This window comes from Eublepharis macularius, chromosome 3 (genome assembly GCF_028583425.1).
Source record: "Eublepharis macularius isolate TG4126 chromosome 3, MPM_Emac_v1.0, whole genome shotgun sequence".
In the NCBI taxonomy this organism is placed as follows: domain Eukaryota; kingdom Metazoa; phylum Chordata; class Lepidosauria; order Squamata; family Eublepharidae; genus Eublepharis; species Eublepharis macularius.
Window position 1 is genome coordinate 136466574 of NC_072792.1, and position 24554 is coordinate 136491127.

The window sequence follows — 24554 nt, forward strand, 5'->3', positions numbered from 1 at the left end:
ACAGATGTGTTGATACAATGATGAATTCTGCCCCCTCCTAGACGTGAAAAAGATGTGATTTGATTGGGACTTTTAGATTATCACACATAAAAACCCTATGGACCCACAAAAATCTGTTTTGGATCCATGCTTTTGTGCCATGGTGGTACCACAGAGCAATAGATCTGATTATGCTGCCTAAATTTTGAAACTTGATCTACAATATGACGATGTTTTTGTTTCAATGGTAAAACCATATAAACTCATGAAGATCCGTTTACAATAACTTTTACCCATGTTTGCAGTGACCACACAGGTATTTTGTAAAAAAAACAAAAACCCAAAAGACTATAAAGTAAATGTTATGGGTCAAAAACTAATCATTCTTCATACATTGCCGTTGTTTTCGGAGGGGGTGGTGGTGTCATTTTTAACGAGCCAAACACTCTGTTGCAGTTCTCTTGAGCAGTTCTCTCAGCTGAGAGCTATCCCGCTTTTTCCTTTTTATGGTGTTGTTGTTTTTGTTTGTTTGTTTGTTTTCCCCGTGCCTCTGACTTTCCTTTTCTTTGGAACTGAGAAGCCGCTTGGCTTCCAAAGCTGCTTCAGCCTGAGCCGAAGAGAACAGACCGCAAAGCACGGGAAGAGCCCAACTCTCTGCGCTCCAAGCAAACTCTTCTCGGCCTAGGCCTGAGGGAGGAGTTGCTGAAGGACGCGATTGGTGAGCGCCTATTCCAATGGGCGGGGTTTGTTTCCCGGCTACACTGCCGGTGACGTTGCGGCTTGTGCGTTGTGGTGGCAACGTGGAAGTCGCGGAGGAGGCGGGCTGGGCCCGGGGCTGGCGGGATGGTCATGGCGGCCGCCGAGGAGGGGGACGCGGCGGTCGAGCGAGGTCCCGGCGCGGTTTATCACATGTTCGTCATGATGGAGGATTTCCTGGAGAAGTTGAAGTTGCTGAATTACGAGGAGGAGTCGGCGCTGCGGAGCCACAACATGAGGCCGCCTTCCAGGTGAGGCATGCGAACAGGCCTGGCTCTGTAGCCAGCCCCTTCCCGAAGCGGGTAGGCAAGGAAGGCCGCCTTGGGCGCGGCGTTTAAATAGTGTGTATCGAGTAGATCACATGCTTGTTTTGCAATTCGTGTAATTTTGAGGGCCAGAGAAGTGAACGTGACCGCTGACACTTCAAGAACCTCGTCTCAGGTGATGGGAAAGTTCTGTGATGGTTCATTTACAGGTGCATGCCCTCCTCTGATGTCTTTTGGGTTTTTTCGGTGTGGTTCTCTTCTCCCCTCCCCCCAATACTGAGTGGTTAGGCTGAGAGAGCTCCGCTGGCTCAAGGTTATTTGTAAACATCGTGACTGAGCACCGATTTAAATTTAGGTATACTCAATCCTAGCTCCATGTTCTTGCCGATGCACCGCACTGTTTCGTTGTCACGTATAGTACCATACTAAGTATATTTCCTCAGAAGCAAGTCCAGTTTAGTTCTTTGGGACATTTCTTTAGTAAAGAGCGTTAAGGGTTGCAGCCTGAAATATGAATAGAAATTGCATTGCATATTTATTTAATGCTTTTTTCAGCTTCTGTATTCTTTCGTTCTTTATGCATAAGGAAGACTTGCATGAGTTAGGATAGAGCTACAGGGCAGCGCACCTGTATATGAAAGTAAGTTATGTTAAGTCAGCTGGCTTTCTAAGACATGCTATAAGAGTTAGTAAGATTGTGCAGTAAGAGTTAGTAACTTGAATAGGTTGAAATTATGAGTTTTGGAGTGCCCTTTTTGAAATGTAAGACCTCTGACATTGCTGGTGGCAAAAAATGCTCTTCATTGGGGAAATTGCATGCAGTAAGTAGCATGTTGTTTTGGCATAAGAAGATGACTGTGGTCCAGTGTGTAGAGTGATAAACTTTGACTTCCTTTGTAAGTATCAGGATAGAAATCATGTAGTTTGACCAGTGCATTCACTAGGGGACGTGTCACCAACCTCTCATGGAAAATAATAATGTCAGTTCTTTGAGGATTAAAGAAAAATCTAGGAAGTATTCTAAATATTGTCCCATTTCTCTAGTAGTGCTTGTAACCTAAAAGTTTGAACATCTGATGATATATGATTTTTATGACGGAATAATTGTACTTTTGAATGGCTGAGTGACCTCCTAAGCAGAGTTACACCCTTCTAAGGCCACTGACTTCAGTGGACTTTGAAGGGTATGGCATTGCTTGGGGTGGCGCTATGACACTCTGCAGACTTCAGGATTGGTTTGTGAAAGGAAAAAAAATGTAATATTGGACCTGTTCCTGGTTTCACTATATAATACACCATAGGTTTTAGTGGAGCTCCATATGATCAGTGAGAGAAGCTATCAGTTCAGGTTACCAAAGAAAGATCTGCCAAGGACTGTTTTCTTGCTAACTTTTGATAGGTGCATGTGCCAGGAGGGCAAATGTCTCAAGGATGTTTGCACTGTGAAAGCTGGAAGTGGAAGCTGTAGGTAATTTAAAATTTTCTTCTTGAAGCTCTGACTACAATCCATTACATTTAGGTCTTTGAAGTACTAGAAGTTCTAAAACTTTTATTTTCCCTTGTCACTAGCACTCTTTCATCTGGAGATACAAAAGTAAAATAATATTCATTAAATTAATTAACCTACTGTGATCATATAGTTCTGCTTGCAACTCTGCCAGTGTGGCAGTAAATATGAAATAATGTAAGTATGGCCAGTCAGGCTTTCTGCCAACATGACTCTTAAACATCAGTCCTCCTGTGGTTCAAATGGAAGTGATATTCAAGGAACAGTGTGCATTATTCATGATTTGCACAGCATGGAGTGTGGATTGCCAACAATTTGAGCTTCCACTTTTTTTTAGTTTCTAGACATCATACTTGGGGAGATTGTATATACTGGTTTCTGAAAATAAAAAGGTATGTGGGAAACTTCAGAACAAGAGGGTGAACCACTGAACAGCTTTTCATAACACTACCTTACATCAATCACTCCTTGATATATGTGTCTTATAATCCTTCTGATCTCGTTTGCCAGTGTCATCCATGCCAACATTTCAAGTTGAGTGAATGCCCAAATATAGTTAAAGTAAGTGGTATCATCATCATATATGATTCTTAACATGGCAAAATTTGAAACCCCAGGTTTGGAGGGGAAAAAAAGCTTTAAGGAACAAATTACTTCAGTAGCACTTGTTAGGTAACTGCAGTAGTATTGCCAGTTAAAGGCTTGATTAGTAAAAGGCAAGGGGAGGGCCCTTTCCAGGGCTGTTTTGAGCTTTGTGGGAGATTCATAGGGCCAGGCCCATCAACAGTCATGGACAACTTGTACCATGACTTCCAAGACTCACCCAGCCCTGGCTGCTCACTTCTGTTCAAGAGCAGTTACTGTGGTAAAGCCAGTGTGGTGCAGCAGTTGGAGGTTCAGATTAGGATCTGGGAGACTCAGGTTCAATTCCCAGTTCTGCCACGATACTCAGTGAGTGACCTTGGGCCAGTCACAAACTCTCAGCCTAACCTACCTTACAGGATTGTGTGAAGATAAAATGAATGATGTAAGCTGCTTTACACCCGCATTGTGGAAAAAAGTGGGGTATACGTGAAACAAATAGAGTTGAAGATGAGGGGCAGATAAAAGGTAGGAGAGTGGGTGGAAAGGAAACAAGAAAAGATGGGGATATGGGAGTTGCTAGGAGGAGGGGAAAAGGAAATAGTATGGGAATGTGTATAGAGGAGCAAGTAAGGTGCCCCTCCACTGCAAGTCCTTGCAGATTCCTCCTTGTGTTTATCTGATTTATATACACTGATACAGAACTTAAAGGCCTTGTGCAAATGTTCCTGTGCGCAGTATGAGTTCCAAAATTTTGTATGCCAGCTTCTTTATGAGTCATTAAAGAGAATGCCAAATAGGACATTCTGGCACCTGTGTATTTTAAGGTATCCAGCTTAGAGTTGGTTTTGATAATATACAATTGCCAGCTTGTTGAAAAAAACTTCTCTTAGGTCTGGTCTCCTTATGTGGATTCTGTAACATTAGACTGATTCATAAAAATCACCCCTTATCTTTGTAACTTGCAATTTTCTGGTTCATGATGCAGTGACCTGTTCTGAGCTGTGATGTTATGCTGCTCATGCAAGTCAAACTGCTCTTATGACTGGGGTGTTTTGGAAGTAGTTGGCCATGGGGAATAATTTAATCTGACTCAAATGTGTTCCAAAATGTTCCTATTAGAGCTACAAAGCAACTCAATTCACTAGTTAATAGCCCCAAGGTAGCACAGTGTTACTCTTTCATTGTCTAGCAGTCTTGTGAAAATTTTGAAAGGCTATTTATGAAAGGCAAATTTCTTTTAAAAGCCGGTGGTAGGTCTAGCACTTAAAACATAAATTGATTTTGGACTTTCCCATGGCCCAGGGAAGCAAAAGGTAATGCGGTTCGTTGAAAAAAAAATCTCACTGTGAATTTATGTCTTGTTATCAAGGATGACAGAAAATTTCAGACTTCCCAGAAGATACAGTGTAATTGAAGGGTTGCATATTCTTATATATATATATAGAGAGAGTATATTTAATATAGAATAATGTGCTGTTGGGTTAATAACATCATTATGCATGTTTTCTGGCTCAACTGCTGTGTCAGAATTGCAATTTTAAGGTCAAGAACCTGTTTTTAAGAAGCCTGACATAATTTCCTATGTAACCTTAATTATACAAAGGATACATTTTAAATAATCAAAACAGAAATACCATCCATGGAAAAACTTCTTCTCAAGGGACTATGGGTAGCTAATAGTCAATGCTGATGCCTAACCCACCTATTCTCAAACAGTGAACTACCTAAAGGTACCAATTATCTATCAGAAAAAAACTTGATTCCCAGAAATCATTTCAAACAAAACAAGTCTAAAATATTTCATAGAGAGTACTTTTGGTCAAATATATATTTTGTTTTCTGACTCTTAAAGACTGGGTGGCAAGGAGGGGGAAATAGTTAAAGAGATGTCATTCTATGTTGTACTATTTTTTCTATCAGTTGTGCAAAGTCTTTTTTAAAAATATAAAAGTGAGTGAATCTGTACAGTATGCTTCCACAGAAGGTCAGACACTAAAGAGATTTATAAACTACCCAGTAACAGGATCTCGTTTATCTATCATTTGGCTGGGAGATTTTTGGGAAATGCGTTTTTTAGCCTTTGACTGGCACTCATTTTCAATAGGGTTTACATACGCAGAAGAAGGCATAACCAATGGTGACATATGATCCTCAAAACTGCAAAGAAATGAGCACATCTGTCAGTGAAATGTCACCCAATCATGTCATCCTTGGAGAAAGCAATTTGGGGGGAGGGCAAATAGGCATACAGAAGCACTGTGTGTTAGCTAGAAAAATAAGAATTTTATTTCCAGTCTAGACAGACTAATCCTTGCTACTTTTTATTTTAAAACAGGCACTACTTTGCATTGCCCACTAACCCAGGTGAACAATTCTACATGTTCTGCACTCTGGCTGCTTGGCTGATTAATAAAGCAGGACATCCCTTTGAACAACCACAAGAATATGATGATCCAAATGCAACCATATCCGGTATACTCTCAGAGCTACGGTCCTTTGTAAGCTGCTACTTTTAAGATAAAACGATGGTTCTGAATTAATGTTTCGACTCTCATAACATTATCAGTGCTTTTGTGTACTCAAGGCTTATAATGCGTAATGGTTGCATCTATTCTGTAAAAAGCCCCACACTCTGGAGGAAGCTTGATAAATAGCAAGTTGTTGCATTTATGGTTGTTGTGGAATAAGATACTGTGCCCTGTTTGAGTTAGGCTATGTTCAGCCACTGCTGATTTTTCAACCCAAAAATGGCTGTTCCTGCAACAATACCGGTTGGAAAAAAGAAGGTAAAATTCCCTGCAGGAAGCAACAACACTCAATGTGCAAAATCTCTCTTATAATAATAAATATTTGATTTACAAAGTGCACGTGCCTCTTGCTTCTTCAAACAGTGTTACAAATCCATTCATAACTACAATTCCTAAACATACAATAATGCAAAGACGGCGCAGTATACAAATGGACTTAGGTTTGGTAGAAACTCAGTCCAGCTCTAGTCCTTCAAATACTTCCTTTAGTTAGTTTGTTCATTCTTCTCATGCTGTTATTTCAATCCCAGGTTCTTCCAGGTAGGTGATACCGTTCTCAATGTAAAGGGGAAAGAAGGACCGCCACGCTCAATCTGGGGCCGGCTACGAACACAGATTTCATGCCACCTTCTTCAGGAGCATGTCACACTCCCCCTCCGAGGAACCATCACCACTTCATATCTCTCCCGTCCTGGACAATGGCTAGACCTGCGCTCTCTTGACGCAAGAGATTTTGTACATTGAGTGTTGTTGCTTCCTGCAGGGAATTTTCCCTTCTTTTTTCCAACTGCTGATTTTTCAGCAGTGCACGATCTTTTCACCATCTTGCACAATCCACATTAGTGGATCGTGCAAGACGGATATGTGAGCCACACTTTCTCAATGAGGAAATTAATCATCTAAACCATGCACTTCAGGCAAATGGCTACTCCAGAAATGAAATCCGAAGAACGATCAAACCCAGGATGAATCAAACAACCAAGGAAAAACAGTCTCCTACAGGAAAAGTGTTTTTGCCATATATCAGAGGAATTACTGATCAGATGGGAAAGCTTATGAAAAAGCATAACCTTCAAGCAGTATTCAGACCCACCCGAAAAATACAACAGATGCTACGATCAGCAAAAGACAGTAGAGACCCCCTCACCTCTGCAGGAGTATACAGTATACCCTGCAGCTGTGGACAAGTTTACATCGGGACCACAAAGCGTAGCATCCAGACAAGAATAAAAGAACATGAAAGACACTGCAGACTTGGACAACCTGAAAAATCAGCAGTGGCTGAACATAGCCTAACTCAAACAGGGCACAGTATCTTATTCCAGGACACCAAAATACTGGACAACACTTCCAACTACTTTGTCAGACTGCACAGGGAAGCCATTGAAATTCACAAGCATAAGCAAAACTTCAACAGGAAAGAAGAAACCTTAAGAATGAACAGAGCATGGTTTCCAGTTCTGAAAAACACCAGGCTAACAAAACACTCTATACCTGACAATAGCCCTGCAGAGAAGATTAGCACATCAAGCACCAATCCATATGCAAAAGAACCTCCTCAGGATACAGTGAAGCCTCCCTCCATTAGCATTCCACACCCTGGGAAACTCTTATAGGATGACTCAGCCCAACCCCACCTTCCTGAGTAGATATAAATGACCTGCCATCATCTTTTCCACACTGTGACACGGAGAGATCTCTGTCTTTTGGTGCTACACCTCCAGGGTGGATTTGATTTAAATCAAACTGATTTAAATCACGATTTAAATCACTAGTCATTAAGGCTTGATTTAAATTATAGTTTTCTACATAAAGACTAATTCTTGCTGGTATGACTTTAATATGCAAGTAGATGCCTGCCTTACCGATAGGTAAAGGAACTTCATTAAAGTATTCCCAAACTGGGTCTCTTTTACGGCCTGCTGCCATTATAGGTTTTTTCCTCCAAGGAAAGAATGTGATAAACCTCAGGTCATACACACAAAAGATCCAAAGACTTGTGCAGTATCGTGCTCAAAAAGTTTCACTTTCATTTTGTACTGCTTGCCCCTCCCTCCTCACACTTAGTTTCTTCTTGTGCAGATCTATTCCACTCCAAACAATCAGAAAAAGATTGTTTCTATTCACTGAACTTCTTGAAACTTAGCACTGAAGGGGTTGATTCTGTCTTCATAGGTTTGTAGAACAATAGGATTGAGGTCTTTTTCTCAACTCTGTTCATGTTATAACATTTTTGCTGTGAAGAAGAGGCATGTGATCTCTGCTGAGCTGACACAAATTCAGTTTTGAGAACTGCAAAACCAAGCATCTGTGATAATATCTTGTAGGCAGAGAAACTGCCCAATAATCTTACAAAAACCTCTGGAAGAGCCTGACATTGTGAATGGATTAATGGAATTTATTTACCAAAAAAATTAAACATATACAGCCTTATTCTACATAATTAAAAACTAATCTTTATTTCGTGATGGAATAACCTTTGGATGGTAATATATTTTCCTCAAAAAGCATTTTATTTAAAAAAATCCAATTTAAATTTAAAAAATCCGATTTAAATAAAAAAAATCTGATTTTTTTGATTTTTTTTAAAAAAATCATTGATTTTTATCCACCCTGTACACCTCTGAAGATGCCAGCCACAGCTGCTGGCGAAACCTCAGGAACTACAATGCCAAGACCACGGCAATACAGCCCGGAAAACCCACAACAACCATCGTTCTCCGGCCGTGGAAGCCTTCGACGATACATTGTTGCATTTAGGCAGAAATGTTTGAGCGTGTCAAGATTACGAGTAATGCAAAGAGTGAGTAGGGAACACTAAAACAGTGGGGTTTAAGGAAGGTCTTCCAAAGATGTCTACTTAAGTGTGGACTTGTGGCCGTTAAAATATTGTGATAGTTATTAGTTCATTCTGAAAAGATTAGATCTGCTAGCTTCTCAGTTACAGGGACACTATTCAACTGAGTAGCAGGATTAAATCACAGGGAATCTGTAACACTGTCTGCTGTAGTAGGGGAGATTGTTGAGGTAAATGGGCCATTGGTTTAGCACAACAATTCATACGTTGTTAGGAATAAAACTTATTACACGCAGTAAACGCCTAAGTGACTATGGCTGAATTCAGACATAATGCCAAATGATGGTTTGTGCTAGCCCATAGTATAAATATCAGACTGTATTTCTGAGATTCATTAACAGGAAAAATCATGGTTTAAGTTGGTTTGGTGCCATTTGCTTTCTGTGAACTCATCACTCAGTTTGCTAAGTTCATTTCTGTGAACGAGAATCCTATAGGCCATGATTTGTCTATTCAGACATTGTGCCAAATCACAGTTTGTACAAACTATGGTCTACAGATTCACTGCAGACCATGCATTTCTGGCTTGGTAGCTGATGCTACATGATTATTTGTCAGCTCCTACTTCACACCAAGTTTTTCGTGAAGACATTTTCTCTGATTCAAGAAAGTAAAAGGATATTTAGAGAACAGCAACCTATCACTCTGCACTATTGCCAGGGCAGGTTACTAAAGTCTTTCATGACTTTTGCAACTTATTTACATTTAACCCTCTCCCCCCTCCCCTCACCACCTATATTTATCTGGCTAGTTTCTTCATACCTTCCATGCATCTGACGAAGAGAACTGTGGTTCTTGAAAGCTTATGCTACAATAATGTTAGTCTTAAAGGTGCTACTGGACTCTTTACTATTTTAAAATGACAATGTGTCTTGACTGTTGGGTGTACATTTGGACAGCACTTTCATATGGAAAATTAAAGGGTGATTCTATTTGGGTGGATCATGAATGTCACAGACATGATTCACTTGATTTCTTATTACTTGAAAACTAACAGCAGGATATGTGAATGGACTTTGTTGAACTGCATTGTTTTGAGGTGATGTGACTTGATATATTAATCCTGCCCGTAGTATTTCATCTGTGATCACTCATTCACTACAAGCAAATCACTTGATGCTGTAGTCCTTGAATGATGAACATGAATGTGGGAAGTGATGTTTGGTGAAGGAAGAAGACCTGGTGAGTACATAGCTGTTAATAGTATGTCCTTCTGCTTTCAGGGGAGATCTGTGGATTTTCCTCCTTCAAAGTTAAAATCAGGTTGTGGAGAGCAAGCTTGCTATGTTCTTGATTGTTTAGCTGAAGAAGCCTTGAAACATACGTCCTATAACTGGAAAAGGTACAGTTCTTTATCAGGACTCTCTCCTGTTTAGATGATTCTGGTGCTAATGGTACAAAACGAGAGAAAAAATATGAGGTCGTGTTGAAGTGGTTCCCTTCTATTACTTTTGGCTAAGTCTTTACACAATTTATCTTTTAGTTTTGTTTTTTTTATTTGGGCACAATAGTCATTTCCTAAATACTCCTACTGTGACAGCCAGGTATCTTCTTCAGTATAGAGTCTCGGTGGCTTATGTCCCATTTTCACAGTACTTGAACCATAGTGTTTGTCTCTAGGAAACTGAAAAGCATTGCCCCAGAGCCCCTCCTGTTTTTACTATTCTATGGAATGTTGTGCCCTTACCTGGATAGCCCAGATGAGCCTGATCTCATCAGATCTCAGAAGCTAAGCAGGGTCAGCCTTGGTTAGTAATTGGACAAGAGACTTCCAACAAAAACCAGGTTGCAGAGGCAGGCAATGGCAAACCACCTCTGTTAGTCTTTTACCATGAAAACCCCACCAGAGGTCACCATAAGTCAGCTCTGACTTGAGGACACTCCACCACCATGGAATGTTGTGCAGAGATTGCAGGCCTGTTGTGTTTTTTTGATCCATTTATCAATCACAGTTATATATCATGCATTGTCCAAGGAGATGAGAATGATACTTGTAGTGTTATTGTGCTTTGTCTTCAAAATCCTGTAAGGCTGAGAGACAACAACTTGCCCAGAGTTGCTCTGTGACTTTTATTTCTGAGTAATGTTTTGCACCCTGGTTTCCCATGCCCAAGCCCTATACTTTATCCCTCCACTGTTCAGTAGAGCCTTGGAATTATTCATTGGTGTAGCATATTGGTTAAGAAAACCAATTTTAATTTGTTTTACTTCTCAATTCAGTCATGAACATATACAATGGCTTTTGGTATGATATTATCTCCCCCCCCCCGCCCCCACCCTCCCATACACTTCCTCATATAGGAATGATAACACCGGCTGCCTTAGAGGTTTGTTGGATTTAAATACTAGGGATTCTTGTTGCATTTCTTTTCACAGAGACCATGGAAGGGGTATACACATAAAGGTAAAAAGAAATCCAGATATGTCTTATTCCAAACATTTACAGAAACATGTAGAGCCAAGACATAAGCACAGAATTTTTAAACCTAAAGAAAGGCAAACACTTGATTCATGTTTTTTTTCGAACTTTTTGCTTTTACAGTAAAAAAAGAAAGCCATCTAAGACAATCAACAGTAAAACCATAACTCAGTTCACAGCATAACTACAACGATAAAACAGTGGAAGGATCCTACAAGTTCTATATATAACAGACAACTTTTTAAAAAGCTTTTCTTGGCAATCATAAGTGCTACATGCTTTTTAAAACAATGAAAGCTGATATTGCTACACATTTCAGTTACTTTTGTAGCTGATGACATCATATGTTTGTTATATATTTTGAAGTAGAACCTAATGAATAATGCTATAAATATGTACTTTCAGGAAGCACAAGTTTTAGTTCTTTCATTAGTGAGCTTACTAACAAATTTCAGGATGGTTGACAATTTTGCTTAATGTATGGCTTGCAACCAAATACTGTTTTGAGTGGCTTGTGCTTGAATTTGGTAAGGCTTAAAGTGTAAATGAATCTAAGAAAGTCCTTGAATGGTGTCAGGTTCTAGTAATTCTACAACTACTGTATATGGTATATTACACAAGTAACTCCTTCACTCTCAAAATAATGGAAACTTTTGTAAGGTGAGGCAAGGGACCTGTAGGAAGGTATTGCATAGGAAATAGTTTTGTGTACCATACCTGACTGTAGCCTGCATTGTTCTCTTTCTTTTCAGAAGCACAAACGTTACAGTGAAATCCTAAGCAGAGTTACTCTAAACCTGTTGAAATCGATGAGCTCAGACTGGAGTAACTCTGTTTAGGATTTCACTGTAAGTCATTATCAAATTATGTTGTAAAAGATCTGTGGGTAAACAAAGCAGTGCCTCAAAAAAAACCCCACCGTATCTCAGGATTGGGTTTTTTTCAGGATAAGAAAAAAAGGGAGAACAAAGCACAATCCTGCAAAAGAAGGACAATCAGAGAGATTGGAACAGAAAAAGTAAATTAAATATAACTTCAAACGTAATAAAACACTGGTATATAATTTACTCAGACTGAAGTGCAAAAATATGATTAAAACAGCAACATTGTGGTTCGACTTATAAGTACCATTCTCTTGTATATTCACATAGACAACTTACAAATATGTAGATATATTCGTACATTTCATCTCCACATGTGTAGAACAGAGCCAGAGGTGTTTTAGCCAAGGACCTTCCTCAGTGGTATATATTGGTACAAAGCACTCCATCAGTATAATTGATCCAAAGTACCTGACCCTGCACAGATTAGACACAATAATGTATAAAACAATTGTGAAGTAAAGTATTCAGATCTTCCCATGAAAAACACTTAAAAGTGCAGTGTAGCAACTTGTCAAGATGAACATTTTTTCATTTTCCTCTGGATATCCTTTAACTAGGTCAGGAGCATTCAAACCGAATATGGAGTACTGAGTCACATGACCAGAAATGAACTTAGCCCTCCATCTTTGGTTTGATTAAATTGTATACTGGTGTTTTATTAATTTGTATTATGTTTGTAGTTCCAACCTCTTTGGTTACCCTTGTGTTGGTTTTAGGCCAATATATCCAACAGAAGAACTAGAAGAAGAAGAAGCAATAACAGAAGATGATGCTGAACTGACCCTTAATAAAGTGGAAGAAGAAATTGCGGTAGGTATGCCTAATCCTCTAGTGTTAAGGTTATTGTTAAACACTTTTTAAAAAATCCATATTAAATGGGGCAGAAGGAACAAGATGAAGGAATTTCTTTGTTCACTGGTCCAAACACACCTTATGTCAGCGGTACGAGAGCTTTCATGAGTTCACTTTTTAAGTAAGTTGCACATAAAATGATAATGAGAGTGTCAGAGTATGGAATTGAAAAAAATGCCCTTGTTGGTGAAAAGGTTGGGCAGTTGGGCTGTCAGGAAGAAACCTAGGTTTGGTCTATTCATGCAGCAGAATAGCTGACATCCTAATTATAGTCGAATGGACAGTGCAACAAAAGACAGCCACAGCCTTCAGTTTGCAAGACCTGAGTAAGGCTGTCAATGATAAGAGGTTTTAAAGGTAATTAATTCATAGGATCACTATAAATCAGAAGCAACTTAACAACACAACACACACATGTAGAAAGCTGCAAATCAAAGAGCCAGCTGAACTAGAATCTTTCGTTCATGTGCTAGGTTTTTCTTGTATAGAGTGTTTTTAAAAAAAAAAAGCAGGAAACATTCAGAAATGTAATTTCTTACTCCATCACTCCATGAAGATGCACAGCCCACTCTATGACCCACTCCTGTTACATGTGTCCTTTCTCAGAGGGCAGAGATCAGCCAGTCAACTCCCATTGACTTCAAACTGACGCTTGGTTAGACACCTGTTATGTTAGACAAAGAAAAGATGTTTGCAAGGTGTATGTGACAGCCACTTCATAAGAAGTATGTGACAGCTGTCCCAACCAGCCTTGAGCACATAGTTGCATGAAATGGCAATCTTAGATGCTTCTGGCAGCAATTCTCCAGCTGTCACATCCACAGGAATTTCAGCCAGCTGTATCTAGGATTGTTATTTCATATTATAACATTTGTCCACACAAATATGTTCCCAGGGAGTGGTCAGGCTTAGGTCTGGAATAAACATCCTGGGAAGTAGCCATAAGTGATATTTAAATGCTAGAAAGGGCAAAGCAATTACCTTGGTGATGGCTAAAAGTGTGCTATTCATAAAGAGCAGAATTTTGTAGTGTTAACACGTTATTTGCTGATAAACACTTATAATGTATTTCAGGAAGTGTTTTAAACTATAATTTTGCATTGCTTTATATACTATATATAATATATTTTATATATTTTTAAGGAAGAAGAGACAGACAATGAAGATAACTACATTGATTTGAATGTTTTAAAGGCGCAAACATACAAATCAGTAAGCATTTTCTTCAGCTAGCAGTATGAAGTATGGCTGGTACTTTTGCCTTGAGACCCACACACAAAAAGCGTTCCGAAACAACTGCATTGTACTCTAATTGTACTGAACTGTAATTGTGACTTAACCTAATGATACTAAAAATGCAAACTGAAGTTCAGTTCAGGTGTAGCTTCAGAATTATGGAGAATTATGGTTCATTGAATTAGGAACAGTATTTGATTACATTTGTTTTAAAGAGGCCATTTAAAAACAAGAATGCAAAATGGCATCAATCAGCCAGCTACTCATTTTTAAAATATTTTAAATATTTTTTTAAATATTGCTATTAGACTACACAGTGGTATATTGCTCTGCAGTGTTGCTATCATGCTCTTTTTTGTAACACTGTAGTGTTTTAACTGCCATTTTTAGCACAAATTATGGTGCAGCAGGTCTTTTGTGTAAGGGGACAAACAGCTGTTGGTGGTCCCTGGCCCCAAGGAGGCCCGCCTAGCCTCGACCAGAGCCAGGGCCTTTTCAGTCCTGGCTCCCACCTGGTGGAACGCTCTGTCTGCTGAAACCAGGGCCCGGCAGGATCTACTATCCTTCCGCCAGGCCTGCAAGACAGAGTTGTTCCGCCATGCATATGGCTGAGGCTGGGCCTCCGCCGGCCTGAAAAAAAAAGGGTGTATAAATTCTTAACCCTCCCTGTGAAGGCTGTCCACCATCCTGTGTTAAATGTGTATGGATTTTTATTGTATTTTAATACGTTTTTATTGTATTTTGTACTTGAATATGTTGTTATCCACCCTGAGCCTGCTCATGGGGAGAGCGGAATAGGAATTTGAAATAAATAAATAAGAATTATGTTATCCTACACAGTATTACTGGGCATTGTAGTTTGATCACTTACTATGTTTTGATAGGACATGAATGAGTCAAAACAAGAAGAGATTTTAGAATCCACAATAGATGCAGCTGAGTGGAACCTTGAGGTGGAACGGGTCCTTCCTCAATTGAAAGTAACAATCAGAACAGATAATAAGGTAGGTAAATTCTTACCTACATCTCTGGGCATGTGTTTTTTCTGCTAATTCAGTCACCCGACTTCCTGAAGCAATCTGCCTTTTTTAAAAAATACTTCAAGGGTCCACAGTTTGTAATCAGCACATAGTACTTTACAATGAGTTAGAATTCCAAATCTGCTTAATTTGAATTCCTTCTCAGTTGCCTTTCCCCTGCAAAAAAGAAAAAAAAATCTCTGTTAAATGTGAAGTGTGATTAAAGCAACTTGATAGATGGTAGAGCATTTAAAAATAGATTAGCATCTATAAATTAAGTACTTGTTTTCCAGCATGAACATGTTTTCAAATGTAAGGGTCTTCTTGAGCTGCAGAACAAATATATAAGCAAATAGATCTTTGAGGGATATGAAGTGAAAGACTTGGGCTTTCCAAAGTTTATTCATTTCTTTGTCTAACCTTAGAGACTGCTTTACTTCACCGGCAGTAAATCTTGGAAACAAGGCGTTCCTAATAGTTCAACTGCTGAATAATTTCCCTTGAGGAAGAACTAAATCTTGGAACCACAATAAGTATCAACTTGGCATTAAATCACTTTTGCACCCTGTGGCTCTTGCCCTCTGCATCTTTTCCTTATAGGATGCTGCTGCCTCTACCTTCCTCTCATGTTTGTGGTATATGCTGCCCCCTACTTTATCTTTGTCTAGATCCCCTCCAGCCTTTCTGCTGAAGTAGGTCATATCAGAAATTCCTGTTCTGTTTATTATGGCCAAATCTAAGAGCATCTTTTCTGCGTTTATACTTCTGAACTCTGCCATCTTTGACAGGCACTTTGTGCAACATAAGCATATGGAGAGAGACTGTATTTGTCACCTCTTTTTATTATATATGCTTCTATTTATGCTTTGTGATCCTTTGCTGAGCTCTGCTAATGTTCAGTTTTGGTTCTCTGTTCCTGCTAGGGTTCCTTCAGACTTGCTGTTGGTGCCTCTCATGCACATTCATGGGTGTAGTCATCATTTTCAGTACGTTCAGTACGTTGATACTAATCTATCCATCTGACATTAACATTTTTTCTTTCCAGTGTTTTATGTTTTAAATGTATTACTGATATTTACTATTGGAGCTCTTGTAGCTGTTTCCTGTTGAACATGGTGAAGATGAAACTTTTTTCTTTCAAGTAAATCCCCCCCCCCTTCTCTCAGCAACCACATTATTTCTTCTGCTGGTGAGCTACTGAAACGTTGACTGTATCTTTGGCAGTACCCTTCATTGCCAAATCCTGCTACTGCTGCTGCTCCTTAGTTTTTTCCAAAATTCAACCTTCCCTCTTGGAGTGTGTCACTAATTTTTTGCCACTGTCTTGGTTAGCTAAACTAATGTGAATATGTTTGATCAGAGAGAAGAGATATATATAGACAAAGCATACATAATTTTAGCTAGTGCTGACACCACCATGTAGTGAAGTTATAATCTACTCATCAGCAGTTAAGAATTACATCATCTTTGCTGTTAGACTGATATGAAGTCAGCAAGTATTTAAGCCATCACAAGTGTGATTATGACAAAGGGACTACACTTGAGTGTGCTTAATATAGCCTAGTGCTGTTGAATCAGGGTTTGATTCTATGACTCCTTTTACTCTCTCCAGTGGCAAAAGTCTTGCTCTGGTGAAGAAAAGTTTTCTTTTGTTGATGGAAGTCTTTCACCCTCCCTCAAGTAATGTAGGGTGTTTTTTTTTGCTGAACAATATTGTGCTTATTGTGCTCTTCTCCATTCTCTTAGGTCCAGTCATTTCAGAACATTTCTGCTAAAATCCTGTTTTCTTCTATTGCTGTAACAGTCTCTCCTCATCCCAAAATCTGTGCTAGCTTCTCTAGGTCATCATCTTCAGTTCTCAACAATAGCAAATGAAGTCTTGTGCTGGTGTTTCCCATCACCCTGGACTCAGCTGCTGTGGCTTCCAGGGGTCGGACACCCACCCCCAGGACATGGGAACTGGCCCCTGCTCATCTGACCACTGTGCCACCAGAGTCTGGGGCAGCTTTGAACTGCCCCCAGCTGCTGATGCGGAGCTCGCCCAGGCTTGCAGAGCAGCAGGTTCATGGCTTGCGCAGCCCTAAGGGAAGCAAAATGCACCGGTCACTCATGGGGCCTCCACATGGCCATGGCACAAGGCCTTCATGCAGCCAAGGGGGACAAGCCAGCCCTAGACACCACAGTGAAGGAGGCAGGTGCCCAGGCACTCACTGCACTAGCAGTCTTCCTGGCCCCACTCCAATGGTGATGGGTGAGTGGCTCTGATGGGGCAGGGCAGCATCCAGTGTCCCACGAGGCCCTGATTGATGGGCACCTGGGCAGCTGTTGTAGCCCTTGGCTTCAAGGTTGGCTGAAACCCTGGGGGTGGGACTTGGGAGGTAGAGCTGGGGCTGAGTTAGAAAGTAAATGGGGGTTCTGAACCAGGCTAGAGAGGAAGAAGCTGGAGAGGCTGCCATAGCAGAGAGAAGCACTGAGCAGCTCTCCTGGGGAGTAGATGACTGAACAGATGACCCCCCCCCCCAGATGACTGAACCTCCCCACTCTCAGTTCTGAAGCCTGTGGGAGAATCTTTGGGCAAGGGAAGTCAGGATGATGGCCGGCTGGCTAGAAGACCCTGCTCAGCCAGAGGTGCCACAAAAATGTATCTGGACTGCATATTATTTTAGACAGTGAGGTGGGTGGAATATCTCTCCATGCAAAAAAAAAAATCCAACATATTAAAACCCCGACGGAAGGCTAAACTAGAATCATTCTCACTAATATTTTATAGGTGTAGGAGTTTTCTTGTATGGAAGATCATTCAGTTTGACATGGTGTTGAGATGCAAGTTTGCTACCTCGTCTGATGTATGAGAACTAGGCCTGACACTCCCAGAACCTAACAATATTTTTTCATTTATGTTCATATTCCCTGTTTTTTGGGCTCAGTCTGGGATAATTATGGTTGTGCTTCCTGAAGCCCCTGAAAGTCTACAACTTCCATAAGACTCCACATCTCCGCTTTCCCAGCAAGCCACAGGTGCTGCATCCGCATTTTCCTTCCTTTTTATATTCAACCTATCAAAATCAGCATTCATGGCTGTTCTTGATTAAGTTGCTTGTTCAGCATCATGAAGGCCATAGAAAGCAATTCACTTCCATTGAGTGAGTGGAAACATGTGAAGGATGTAAAAAATGTTCTGAAGCGTTAATGACCATTTTGGACTCCGTGTGGGAGAATTTGGTCAATGAGTGGTGTTTGCAGGGAGAACGTGCCATCTTAGGCAATATGAGGAACACTCTTGGGGGTTGGGGAGGAATGGGAGGTTTACAAAATCTGCTGTAAGCATAGCAAGGAGCAGACTTAAGGTAGGTCTTTTTGGATGGCATAAGATTGCCCATAATGGATGATAAGTAGCAAGTAGAACAATACTCGGGAGGAACAAAAATAATAACTGTTATAGTAAAGTCTATTATCACAAATATTTACAATGGCAACACGCTCCAAAACTTACATAGATTACAATGGATCATACAAAACACAGTAACAGCAGGCAGATCCTATCTGCAAACATAATATACACAGCAAAGTAGTTTTCTTATGTATTTTGAATGTCCAGAAAATGGATATGCACAAAAAGATTCTTAAGGGTGCAGAATGTCTCAGAAATGAGGACATGCAAGGTGGATGTTCCACAGGTAAATTCTTCGATAGTTCAGCAGAGATAGATCACACCCGATCCGGGGCCGGCTAATTACCGTAGATTTCGTGCCCTTGCTTCCTCAGGGGCGTGATTCTTAAGAATGACGTTAATTCTGAAATTTAGTGCAAACAATTCCAAACATCTCTTGCATATAAGGCGTTATTCTTTAGCGTGCAAGACATTTCTCTGCAACATAAGTAAGCTGCTTCTTCAATTTATAAACATGCACTTCTGAGACCTTGGAACTGGCGGCAGTGAATTCTCATGCCGGACATGAGAATTTACTACCGCCAGTTCCAAGGTCTCAGAAGTGCATGTTTATAAATAGTAGCGTGATGACATAGCAGAGCTTTGCCCTTTGTCAGGTGCAGGCTGGGATATCAGTTGGTTCTGTACAGTAGAGGCAGGGAAAGGGGCAAAGACATTGAATCTATGATTTGTTGAGACAAACCAGGCTTGAATAATCTGCGAGCAAGGCCTAGTTTCACAAACTAACTAGGATTCTGTTTAAGCCAAACTTGTGCCTGTGTCACTTTGGTACTATATATTGAATTATTTAGTAACGAGTACAAAAGATTCGTTACTTGCAAAATCAGCCTTCCGTTGTTTGCCAAAAGAACCAAGTGGAGTTAGAAAGTTGGAATCAATAGTATGACCTGGAGCACTCTTTTAAAATGGTTTTTGAAGGAAGAATATTCATAAGTAACAGACTGCTTGCAAACATTGTTAGTTTATTTATTTACAAAATTTATACCCTGCCTTTCTGTCCTCATCAGGGCCACCAAGGCAGCTAATGAATCAAGCAACATGCATAATAAAGACGAATCTTAAAAACCAAACAAAACCACAATTAAAACCAAGCTAAAATTCACATACTAAAACATAAAAACAACAACATGAGGCAGGAAGGATGCATCACTGAGGGAAGTCCAAATGAAACAAAAAAGTATTCACCTGCAGGTGGAAGATGGCAGATGAAGGGGACAGATGAGTCTCTCTAGGCTGAAAGTTCCAGAGTTTGGTGCCATGACCAAGATGGCCCTCTTCTGGGTTGCCACTTGCCTAATCTCAGAAGGCAGGGGGCATCAAAAGCAGAGGCTCAGAAAATGTCTGTTGTGGTTGAGTAGATTCATAAGGGAGTAGGTAGTTAGATCCGTTAGCAGTTTCCGTTTGGGACACAGATGTCTCGGATGATCCCATTCCAACAAGACTGGTGTGGGGCTGAAACATCCCACCTTTTCCAGCTGTGCAGTCAACTTTGTGGAGATATGATTAGGCAGGCATGAAATAAATTATGTTGTATCTTTTTATTTCAATTGTAGGATTGGAGAGTCCATTTAGATCAAATGCACCAGCACAAAGATGGAATTGAATCTGCTTTAAGTGAGACCAAAGTAGGTTTCTGATATGTCCAAATAATTCAAATGTGGGTTTTTGCTTGCTTGCTAGCAGTTCAGGGATTTCTGATTCAAGAACTTCTCCCTCCTTTGTGTGTGATTGCGTATGTTCATGGATCACTAGCGACAGTTTTTAAAGAATGAAATGGCTTGTACTTTCTCCTGATGTTGTGACTTACTTTCTCAGTGACTTGTATAAGCTAAAATTGCTGGAATACTGTTATTTAAGAATCTTAGATCTAGTTGTGGCTAAACAGTCAAAATAATTTTGCTTGTTTCAGTTGTGCTATTTCAATTATATATTGACCAGGATCCAAAGATCCACACAACTAGTTCTACATGCCCAAGGTGTGTTTGAATTTGTGCTTCTTGAACAGTAATAATGTTCTCGGGCGCATGCACATATATACCTGTTGTGTAGCAAGTTTCCTTTGAAACAGACTTCAAACATCTTAGACTTTCAAACTATCAAAAGCATTTGGTGATATGGAAAAGGGAAATCTTCAAAGGAAAAGAGTAAAAGACAAATTCCACTGGGTATGCCCAGCCTCATGGGCACACCTAAACCAATCCTTTGGATCTAACATGTTAAACCATTATAGGGCTACCATGACAAACTTCATAATGAAATCAGCAGAACCCTGGAAAAAGTCAGCAGCCGGGAAAAGTACATCAACAACCAGCTAGAACATTTGGTTCAAGAGTATCGTTCTGCCCAGGCCCTTCTAAGTGAGGTAACAAACTGACCTTCAAAATGAAGCTGTGCAGAATTGGATTTCTGTTAAGACTGTACAGGTGCTTCCATAATTTAATGAAGACTTCCACTGTATAATCTTAATATATAACACTTCCTTTTGTTTAAGAAATCTGTATCTGTTATTACTTGCTTTCAAGGTGCCAGTTATAGTTCATAATCATACAAGTCTTTTATGTGTACATTCACACTCAGGATTGCTTGTATAAAAAGGTGATTTTCCAGGAACTATACATTTTATCTTATACAATATATTTTCCTTCATAGGCCAAAGAAAAATATCAACAAGGAAGCGGAGGAGTAACAGAAAGGACTAGAAATCTCTCAGAGGTAGAGTCTTTCTTTTTGTGTGTGTGTTTGGGGTGTTTTCAAATCCCCGCTTGTCTGCATTTGTGTTTTTTATTAATGTTTTCAACTGTATGGTGTCAGTTCCAGCTTTTTGAATTTATTTATATATCACTTGCTAAGTTGGTGTATTTGAAATGCAGTTATCTATCTTACAGTGTGATCCTAATAACACTTTCCTGTAAGTAATCCCCACTGAATAGACCTGAATAGGACTCTGCGTGGACCTGCTTAGAAGTACTCTCTTAATGTTTTATGTTTGAAATCCTGGACATGATTCAGGAGAAAAAAGTGTAATTCTTATGCCAATTTTCTTTTTCCTTTTTTTGGAGCCAACTCACTTAATTTCTTAGTGTTAATGCCTCAGTCGTTCAGGATGAATGAGTTACTGCCCTTAATATTCACAGCACTTTTTATAAGCATTAAACTGGATTATTTATTTTTATGAGATGATTAATATTGAATGACAAGAGTGCATAACTTCACATGCCTAGAAGGACCACTGATGAGTATCTCATTGGCACCAAGCCATAGTGAATGGAATATGTTCTCTTAATCCATTCATATTCTTGAGAAGTAAATAAGGGTGCATATTTGTGTTTGGCTGTATGGTAATTAGGACAGATTTAGGAAATGATATGTATAACCCCTTTTTATCTTAGCCAGGGCTTTTGTAAGGATGGACTTTCAATGCATTGTTAATCCTTGTTGGGACTTTCCATCCATGGATGATATCGGCTGCAGTGCACTTTGGTTGCCTTTAAGTGCTGATGATTCTGCAGTGACTTTCCAGATTTTCATATTTTCTTGTCTGGCCTTGTCTTAATGAGTCATTTACACTTGTACATCATGGAATGGGCGGTGAAAGAACTTGGCTGTTAGGTGAAACAAATGCTGCCAAGCTGCTATTGAGTCAGTGTGTTGCTGTTGTCAACAACGTATTCTTTTTAAAAACATGATCCAGATACCTAAAAAGTGACCAAATTGGGTTGAAATGAGCATATTTTAGTAATTAAAGCATGCAGATTTCAAATTCTGGTTGGTTGTGGCACATTTTGATACTGTCTCTTTAAGCTTTTTTCCATACGTATGAAGATGGAAAATGACTCCTTTTGAACTTCCTTTTGAACTTATTAGAACTTTGAGTCCTTGCTGCTCTGTTTCTACTTCCTTGTGCACCTTGTTTTGCAACTCAGCTGCATGTTGTGTCTGTCAGAAACACAGCTTGGACAAGCCTGATCAATAAGTGGTAGCTAGCAGATCAGTAGTCACTATTTGGGAGGTGGGGAGAGTTGAATCTTGAGTGGATAGGTTCCCTCCCTGGTGTCTTACCAGCCTTGAATATGGTGAAGTAAGAAACAAAAATAGGACATGCTTATAGAGCTTTTCTCCTGGCTGCCATTATAGGCCCAGTGTGGGGAATATTGCAGGTTGTTGGACACCTAAGAGGAAGGACTGTGCCAGATTCATCAGCCCGTTCAGGTAGGCACAGTCTCTTGCTCTCTGTCCTCCAGTGTTGACTTTTAGGCTATCTGAAAGTGATTCTTCCAGATAGTAACTCCTTGTGTAAGCTGGAGCTACAAGGTAGCTGAGCAAATGTCAAGTAGAGCTGAGCAGAAGTCAAAAACTAAGCCCTTGTTGGAGGTTGATTCTGTCCTGGCAGATGACAAATCCCCCCAATTTTTAAGAATGTCTTGTAAAAGCTGCATGTTGCTGTCTTAGTGCAAAATAAGATTCTGGTTCCCTGTTTAAACATGGGTCACCATAATGCACATTGAAAACTTAGAAAGGTAAGAAAAAGAGCCTTATGCTGTAGTTATTTTTGAATATTATGATGTAAAATCTGGACAGGAAGATTTCTGTTTTGTGAATTAAAGAAACAGCAGTTGCACAACTGAAGGCCTTTCTAACTAGTGTGATTATTTCAGTGCAGGTTATTTATTACTTGTAAGAGTAATTCAGAAGATATGGTTTAAAGTGTTCTAGGTTTAAAGAATAATTCAGTTTATTTCTTCTTAGATTACTGAAGAACTGGAGAAAGTAAAGCAGGAAATGGAAGAGAAGGGAAGTAGCATGACTGATGGAGGTAAGGTCGTCGGTCAGCTCTTTCCACAGAGAAAGCACTCAGCTTCTGTGTTACTTCCTTACCATTTATATGTAGGTTAAGGGGAAAAGTCATAATAAGTCAGAAGCAGTAGATGAGCTGTGATTGGTTCTGTAACTTGTTTGGAACTCTTTGCCTCATCTCTTTGTAAAACGGTCAAAGGTTCCCTGAGCATTTGTGACAGCTAATGCAGACTGTGAACTAGGCTACGGCTGTTGAAAAGATAAACATTTGGCAATGTCTAGTGTTGTTCGTTCCATTCTAAAATTCCCTTAAGCCTAATCCTTTCCTAGACTTGTGACTCATTCTTTCAGAAAAGAAAAAAGGGGGGGGGGAGCTTTCCTATGTGCAGTGATGCTCTGTCTGTAATGCAGTGAGATCTGTGTGGCTGCCATAACTCTGGGTACTTGGAGAAATTAATGGAACTTCTGCAAGTATATATTAAAGAATAAATGTGTTGAGGATCATTTTTTTGCAATAACTTTTCTGCCAATATAAAATGTAATATTCTGACTATAAGTACTGAGAGCATATGTACATTTTTATGCATGTCTTCAGATTCCAAATGTCAAGAAGGTGGTAGAATTATCTTCTAATTTTGAAATATCTTGCATGTGAAATGACTCCGTTAAGTTATGTCTCCAGAGTATTGTCATCCCTTTGTTCGTTTAGCTTTCCCAATTAGCAGAGGGAGTGAATTATGGCGGGGAAAAGTGCTTCTTTGTGTGACTGACAGAAAAAATGTAGTGCTTTGCTTTTTTCTTTCTTTAACAGCTCCTTTAGTAAAAATTAAACAAGCTTTAACCAAACTGAAACAAGAAATCATTCAGATGGACATACGGATTGGCGTAGTGGAGCACACATTACTTCAGTCAAAGCTGAAAGAAAAATCAAATATGACTAGAGATATGCATGCTACTGTAATTTCAGATACCTCTGTTGTTGGAACCTATTAAACTTACTTGACGTAATTCTTTTTTGTAGGCTAATCAAATTTTGTACATAATATATTTTTTTATAATACGTATGTTGCATTATACAAAATGTGAATGTTAATTGTGTCTGTATAAATGGGGTAATGGTACATTTTGTTGTGTATGAAGATTTATTACAAACCTCTCTCTTTGTAAAAATGCCTTAATAAAATATCATTGAGAAACTTCTGGTATGGTTAAGTCAAAGGATTTGAACTGACTATAAAATCTCTCTTAACCAGCAGTACTAACTCTAGGAGCTTCCTTTACCTTTCATCGTCTTGTCAGAGTAACCCCCCCCCCCCCAAGGGCCTTATCAGATGCTTGGGACCACCAGTATGACCTGTACTGCTGCTGAAAAATCTACGCAAATTCCTAAACCATCCTGAGTGCTATGAAGCTAATGCTTT

At 39.6% G+C, this 24554-nt stretch overlaps 1 protein-coding gene across 2 annotated transcripts; it reads left to right on the plus strand.

Moving 5' to 3' along the window:
- Positions 1 to 785: 785 nt before the first annotated feature.
- Positions 786 to 24318, plus strand: IFT57 (intraflagellar transport 57). 2 transcript variants are annotated; one of them, XR_008596690.1, is made up of 12 exons: positions 786 to 986; positions 5429 to 5591; positions 9702 to 9820; positions 12498 to 12591; positions 13777 to 13845; positions 14754 to 14873; positions 19893 to 19964; positions 20570 to 20701; positions 20989 to 21051; positions 22474 to 22548; positions 23086 to 23152; positions 23945 to 23962. XR_008596690.1 is itself a non-coding variant. In XM_054974271.1 (11 exons), the coding sequence occupies exons 1-11, from the start codon at positions 823 to 825 to the stop codon at positions 24124 to 24126; spliced, it is 1245 nt and encodes a 414-aa protein (XP_054830246.1). In that variant the 5' UTR covers positions 786 to 822; the 3' UTR covers positions 24127 to 24318. The 2 variants fall into 2 exon arrangements, 1 of the variants encoding a protein (XP_054830246.1); XM_054974271.1 differs by lacking the exon at positions 22474 to 22548 and having other exon boundaries at positions 23945 to 24318.
- Positions 24319 to 24554: the final 236 nt, after the last annotated feature.

What these genes read in the sequence shown, in the direction of transcription:
- IFT57 (XM_054974271.1), top strand. Translation starts at nt 823, where the DNA reads ATGGTCATGGCGGCCGCCGAGGAGGGGGACGCGGCGGTCGAGCGAGGT. An exon ending in AACATGAGGCCGCCTTCCAG is followed by an intron (nt 987 to 5,428) that starts GTGAGGCATGCG and finishes ATTTTAAAACAG; the next exon opens with GCACTACTTTGCATTGCCCA. An exon ending in AAGTGGAAGAAGAAATTGCG is followed by an intron (nt 12,592 to 13,776) that starts GTAGGTATGCCT and finishes TATATTTTTAAG; the next exon opens with GAAGAAGAGACAGACAATGA.